The 7,735-nt window shown below is 33.3% G+C and overlaps 1 protein-coding gene across 1 annotated transcript; it reads left to right on the top strand.

Moving 5' to 3' along the window:
• Nucleotides 1-4,208: 4,208 nt before the first annotated feature.
• Nucleotides 4,209-7,735, top strand: LOC112529409. The gene is made up of 5 exons (XM_025140681.1): nt 4,209-4,372; nt 6,172-6,286; nt 6,379-6,468; nt 6,559-6,657; nt 7,428-7,735. The coding sequence occupies exons 1-5, from the start codon at nt 4,305-4,307 to the stop codon at nt 7,530-7,532; spliced, it is 477 nt and encodes a 158-aa protein (XP_024996449.1). The 5' UTR covers nt 4,209-4,304; the 3' UTR covers nt 7,533-7,735.

Raw genomic sequence — 7,735 nt, 5'->3', positions numbered from 1 at the left:
AATCTTACCCGACAAGTAAGTGATAATGTTGAATTTTGTCGATAAGTACTTACCGAGTAAGTGTTTGGTAAACGACCTCTAACCGTATAAACCGCACCAGATTGTTCCGTATTTTGCAGTATAGTATTATATGGTCTGAAACATGTATAGTTCATTATTTGATTTAAAAAATTGTATAAAATATAAATAAAAAATAGTATTGTATAGAGTATGCGTATGTAGAGGGGATGGGTAGAGAGAGGGGTGTGGCTGCGCCCACTTTTATTGAAAGCCGAGGTACATTGAATCTGATTGGATGATGCCTTCTCTTTTGAGTCCACGATCTACTTTATTACTACTTTTTATTCAACATTATTATTATTATTATTATTATTATATATATATATATATATATATATATATATAGAGAGAGAGAGAGAGAGAGAGGGGTTGTTTATTATACACTCCTTAATATTTGTGTAATTAATACAACTCAATTTCAACTGTACATTTCATTTGATTAATATATGATTTTATAGAAGTTTTGATTGTTTTCTAATATAAAATATTGATCATAATTAATGAATCATATTCATATTCCATAAATATTCAAATCATAATAAATGAACTCTCATCATTTCCATAAATATCTCAATTTATTGGTTGCATTGGTTGTACAAATGCGACGGGTTGTATTTGAAACAAACTCTCTCTCTCTCTCTCTCTCTCTCTCTATATATATATATATATATATATAGGGAAGAGTTCAAACGAGAACACTTTCATTTTACGAGAATGTGATAACATCTTTTTTACTATAGATAATCACATGTGATACTATTATTCCATCACATGTGATATAAATCAGAGACGCGGACGATTTTCGATGAGATCTTGGTTGCGTGCCAAGTCGTCCTTACACCACTAAGCCCCCTCACAAGTATTATCACATGTGATAAGATTGTTGTTGATATGATACTATAATCCATCAAGACCATAACATGTGATGTTAAATCATAGACGCAGACAACCTTTGGCTCGACTTAAGTCGTAGAACACGTCGTCCGCATATCATATGGTCCCTCACGCGTATTATCACATGTGATAAGGGCGTTCTGAAGTTCTCGTAAAATAGAGGTTTTCTCGTTTGAACCTCCACATATATATATATATATATGTATATATATATATATTCTGTCTTTATTTGTTCTCAACCATTTTTCTAAAATATAAATATTTTTTAAGATCACTTTCCATTAAATTTATACCAATTTTACTTCACACCAACCTTTTTGGTTTTTAAACTTAGGGGTATATTACAATTTACAAATATTGTACATGTGGTTTCGTTCTAGTTACAAAGGTCCCTAAACCTTCTAAGATTCATGATTATGGTTTCCATGACTTTATTTTTGTTATGAATTTAATTCCTTGTATTAACCTCTGTTAAACTTTTTTTATTAAGTTAAGGATATTTTGATTTTTTTAAATTCTAACTTCTGTTAAAAATATAAATTGATTGTACAAATACAAATGCTATTTGTATAAGTTTTTAAAGCATCTAACAGAACGAAAAAGAATTTTACAGCTTTTCCTCTTCCTCGTTGTCCAGTACCGCATCTCCTACCCCAACCACATATCTGACCGCCCTTTAGTTTAAAACACACACATAAATACACCAACTTTTGTACACATATCACCACCCATTTCTTCCTTATCGATAGTGTAATCATTGACCTTCCTCAACGACTCCCCTGCCCAAATTATAATCTACCTCCATTACCTCCTTTGGCTACATGGCCCACACCTATCTCCGACTCCATGGAAGAAACAAACCTAGAAACAACACCAAAACCATCTCAATGGAAGCTTCTTTATTGCACCTTTTATCAGTTTTTTCGTTTGTCTCCATATTTGCATCTCAAAACATTATCAAAATCAAAACATGCATAATACATGGTTTTGTTTACGCTTCTGGGTTCCGAATCTGGACTTTTTGTCAATGGTTTAAATGCAAGTCCAACCTCGACCCTGACATCTCCTCAACCTCGATGGTTAATCTTGGATTTCCCTTGATACTTCTATTTTGTTCTAGGAACAACAAGAAGTAAAGAAAAGAGCAGGCAGTTCAGTTGGGTTTCATCGATGTTAATGTTGAATTCGAGTTTGAGTTTTATCGATTAGGATTCACCGGATTCATTGATAGGTTTCATTAATGTTGATTTTCATCTATTGGGTTTCACTTTATTGATGTTTATGGATTTGGGTTTGCGTTTTTAACTATGAGTTTTGATGATTACATGTTTGTGTTTAAATATATATATATATATATATATATATATATATATTATAAGTATGTTAAGTGTAATATTTTACAAAAAAAATAAAGAAAAACAAAAAAAACTAAAATACTTCTGATGTAACAAAATTCTTTTTTTAGAAATTTTAAAGTAAGAAACAAAATTCGTTATAAAAACATAACCCTGGAAATCCTATTCACGATTTTTAGAGTTCATTGACTTTCTTCATAGCCAAAATGATACCATAGGGATAAACTTTGTAATTTACTCTAATGTAAATACGTTTCAAATATTTAATCAATTTATTATATATTTTTATTAATTCGTTCACAAGATTTTTCGATAATATTTTCATCGTAAAAAATATTGATTTTTCAATTACTGTAAATAACTAAGAAATTTAATAATAATAATAATAATATATGATTTTAAAAAATTATTAAGGGGGTGTTTGGGATTGATTATTTGAAACAACTTACCATTTTCTACAAAAAAACACTTATCAACTTATTATAAGTCAGAATGATTTAACTTCTTCAAAAACTTCTTATTACCGGTTTGACACCGGTATAAGTTGTTTATCCAAACACTCAAAAATACTTATTACCGGTGCCACACCATAATAAGTTAATAAGTTGTTTTTATAAGCAATCCCAAACAACCCTAAAATCAAATTTCAAAACATATATATCAAATCAAGCGTTTATGTTAAAGTTTATAGTATTTAAATTGTCCAATTTGAAGACAAGAAGTTGTTAGTTTACATAGTTTTGTACATGAAGACAAGAACCGGTTCGTTAAGCCTCCGTTGATCAAAGAAGACGAAAACCTTTACCGTTCATGTTTGGTCCTTCAACTATTCTGTAACTTGCATTTCTATCCCCATAAGACCAAAAATGTTAACAAGGAGTTTATTTATTGCTGAAAAGGTAATGTTTAAGAATATTCAGGGGTTCATTTTGTAATTTATGAAAATTCATAAACACACACGCGCTTACAAAAGATCTTACGCCAATCTCGTTGAATAAAAGCCATGTGCACAGGCGCGTGCGTGGCAGGGTGATTTCTATTGGTCCAACTACGTGTATGTCCCTCTTTATTCCACATGGCAACCAATTAAAGAAGGTGGACACGTTTTTCTCTAAGGCCGCGCGTATGATAACATATCCTATGATTTTCCAAAATCACTTTCCAGCTATTAGTATAGGTCACTTTGACACCTTCATGAATTTTAGTTGGTAAAAGTACTTCCTTTAACTATTAGAGTTTGACATCTTTCATCCTTTTGCTTTGAACTCGAAGAAAGTTTAGGCGAAAACCATTTGACTTGTAACTTTGTAATAAAAATTATAGACATTGATATTAACTACAAAAAGGATTGCACTAGTTGGTTAGAGGTTACTTGATATTAACTACAAAAAATAATTGCAGTTACTAACCAATGACGTATTCTGATACAATGTCACCACTTTAGTAATTTATCAGATCCGCCTATGTTGCTAGCATCTCTCTAAATTGAACACATTTGTTATCTTATACAGATTATGTTAACTAACTTTTGTTCCTATACATCAGATGCTTTTTTCTCAACCTTCAACTTCTTTCTGTCCTTTTTAAACAAAAGTACTATCTTAACGTCTAGATTAAGGAGATAGATTTCTTCAGTGGTAAATTCCTTTTCTAGCTCACTTGAAATGTGAAAGTTAAATAATTTATGTTCAAACCATGAAATTTACCAACATTACATGTTTCTTTTTAGTAAGTTTTGACTTTGGAGTTATACCATAGGGGGTAAAACGTATATTTTAGTACTGAAGGTCCTTAGTTTGATTAATAGTATAACTTGGAGGACCCAAAGTATAACTTCGTCTTTAAAGCGGTAGTTCTTCCCAAAAATTTAAATAGAATCCATCTTCCCCCATCCCTCTCCACGACAGTCGTCTCTCTCTCTCTACTTCTCTCTTGGGCTCGTTCTTTGTACAATTCTAGAAAGAGAAAAGAAAGAGAGAGCTTGTAGTTGCATCAATGGCGTTCTTATCTTTCGTTGGTCGTGTTCTCTTTGTCTCCGTTTTCGTTTTCTCTGCATGGCAAGAGTAAGCTCCATTTCTTCCACTCTAGATCTGTTTCGTTGAAAAATTCAGTGCGCTTTATACATTGTTGCAATTTTTGATACTGTTTCTTGTGGTCCGATTTTTTCGTTTGTGGTTTTGGATCTGAAAGTTACAATTTCGATTAATTCTGGTCCTGTGGACGTCTGTGTATTAGATGTAGTTCTAATAAGACTGTTGGTCTGTGCAGCTATAATTGGGTTTGTTTATTTTATACAAGCTTTCATTGAGATTTGTGGTATGGTGTAATTCTTAGGATTCTTGTTTCTGAACAGAAGATAAATTTTTTGCGAAATATTAGTTTCTAGAAATTATTTTGTAATTCTGGCTTAGGTTTACTTGATTGATATTATTGAACTCTTCGTTTTAATTTTTCCAAAATTTAAAGTGTGGTGTTTTTCATTTTCTTCTTCAAGTTTTATATTCATTGCAGTTTGTAGAATTAGAACCTAGGTGGTATGATTTTTGGTAAGATTTTTAGATCCTGAGGCATTCGTATATTTCTAAATGGACAAGCTTGTGTAGAGTCTTTTACTGAAATGAATCCGAGACTTTTCTCCTAAATTAGTTGGTAGGCTAACTCCAACTAGTATCTTGGGATATTTTCATGGGAAATTGTCTGAAATAGCCATTTCGGACCCCCAATTCGATTTATAGCCGCCTTTTCTTATCAGTTGACCGAAACAACCAAGATTTCACAACTAGCACTTTACTAACTTGTGAAATCTACTTTTTATGGATTTATATTCATGAAGTAACTCTTTCGCAAGTTGCTGAAGTGCTACTTGTGAAGTGTTGACTTGAAAATGCCGCTTATGCAACTTGCTAAAGTGCTACTTGCGCAACTTGCTAAACTGCTACTTGTTAAGCCAACATTTCACAAGTGGCATTTTAGCTTACTTAACTCATTAAAAGTAGATTTCATAACGTGCTAAATTGCTGATTGCAAAATCTTGACTATTTCAATTAAGTAGAAAAGACACTATACATTGAATTGGGGGGTTTGTCATGACTATTTTGGACAATTTCCCCATTTTTATTTGTTAATTTAGATTTATTTATTCGTTAAATTAAATTAACTTCCGGTACTTTTTCACATGATAGCTTGGCCATCATTGCTATTCAATAGTATGGACCCATTTTCTTTAGACTTTTTGATTGAGATAATTACTGATGCTATCATATCTGAAAAACCAACTTTTCACTCACTCATTTGAAACATGCATTTAGGATTTGAAACCCTTTTCATTAGTCTCCTTGTTCGTCTTTAATGAAGGTTAAGATAAGAGCTGATAATGATCTTCTTGATTTTGGAAAAAGAGGTGACGAATCTGTTGCATTCTTAAGCATGTTGTTACTTACTTATTGCCTTCTAAGTAATGGGGTCATGATGTAATTAACCCATATTATATATGTTGGAACAGCATTTGTCTAGTGATTAATGTACCACTTTGCATAATCTGCATTGATTGGTCTTCAGTTTTAAAAGATATTGCAGTTTCCATCAATTTCCTTTGTATAGGTAGATAAAATGTAGCGTTAGCTCAACTGACAATAAGACTTGGGCCTTTTGGGGATCCTCTTTATAGGTCCCCAATTCAAGCCTTGCAAGGCCATTGGAGATTTTCCTGGCTGTTCTCTAGGGTCCTTGGGATTAGTTGAGGTGTGTAAAGCTGGCCCGGACACCCATGCTTAGCTAAAAAAGTAGTTGTTGCATGTACCACTTTCCTAGGAAAAAAGATTATTCCTTTCGTAGTGTTCTGAACTGCCGCTGGTGCATGTAGGTTTAACGAATTTGGAGTTGATGGCGGACCTGCAGCAAAAGCCCTTACGCCAAAGTTCAATGTTCTTTCCAAGCATTTCACAACACATACTGGTTTTCAAGTGCCAGTTTTTGAGGTAATGGATTTTGTTTTGTCTTCACAGGAATCATGCTAGTTTATAACCTATAAACATCTGCAACTTACATTGTTGGGGATGTTATCAAACAGATCAAATTCTTGGTTGCTGGAGCTATAGCCTTGAAAGCCCTTGGAAGCTTCCTTTTCATCTTTAACAGTACCATTGGTGCTACTCTCCTGGTTAGCAAATTTTGATTTCAAGGACCATTTCTTCGTTTGATCTTTTCAAAATCAATCGTGTAACCCCTTGTCTTTAATACCCTTTTGCAGATATTGCACCAGTTGATTGCTACTCCCATCTTATACGACTTCTACAACTATGACATTGAGAAAAAGGAATTCCTTCAACTTTTCATCAAATTTACACAGGTTAGCATAAAGGCAGATCTTTTCTCTCCCTCTTGGTAGGGTACTATTATGTTTACTTGTGTTAGAATATGTGTAATTCTTTTGAATCTCTTGAGGAAGGAATAAGGTTCCAACATATATACAAGTTCTTTTTAATTTTTTTTAATCTGGTACACCACCAAATAGCAATATGACACGTGTGATACCCTTGGCTGTATACAATATATTGGAGTACCATATTGGCTAGACTTCTCAGTTTATGTTGAAACCTCCCCTCTTAGTTCTTACTTTATTTGCTCTTTTAGGGAGTAATCTAATGGGTTCCATGTATCTGTCTGGTATCAAAACCAATGTCTATCCCTCTAAGAATTCAAAACACACTCTGGCATTTGTATTTGTATAGCCTTTTTGTTGGATGGGAGTGTTGGGGTCCCATATTGACTAGGCTGGGATCTCTTCTCAATATTTGTTGGAATCTTCCTTCTTACTTCAATACCTCTTTTGGAGAGTAAATCCAATGGGTTCGACTTCCACATATCTCACATGGTATCAGAGACAAAATCTATCACTCTAGGGACTCGACACACTCAGGCATCTATACCCATCTGACCTTTTTTGGAGGGGGAAGGTGTTATAGTCTCTATCTGACTAGACTTAGACCATTTCTTCTTAATATATGTTGGAACCTCCCTTATTTTTTCGAGAGCTCTTTTGGAGAGTAATCTAACACCATTCTTTTCTTTTCTTCTTTGATGATCTTATTGACTTGATATGTAACTTGGGTTTTGTAGAGTTTGGCATTGTTGGGGGGACTCTTGTTCTTTGTCGGGATGAAGAACTCCATCCCAAAAAGATCTTCGACGACGAAGAAGGCCACGAAAACAAAAACCGTGTAGAAGATTTGAGGAGATGATGTTGTAAAAGGTTGCATTAATTAATTAAGGTGATGGGTGCATCTTGGGTTTGTGTTTTGCTGAACCCTTTGCCATTTGATGCAATCTCTTGTATGATTTCTGTTAAGATTTTGTTGCTTCAGAATTTTGCAACATTTTTTGAGTTGGGTTCTAATTTAAGGTTAATCTCATCATCATTTTATTCA

Source organism: Cynara cardunculus, assembly GCF_001531365.2.
Source record: "Cynara cardunculus var. scolymus isolate 2C chromosome LG 16, CcrdV1, whole genome shotgun sequence".
NCBI classification, from domain to species: Eukaryota; Viridiplantae; Streptophyta; class Magnoliopsida; order Asterales; family Asteraceae; genus Cynara; species Cynara cardunculus.
This window is presented reverse-complemented; position numbering and strand designations above follow the sequence as displayed.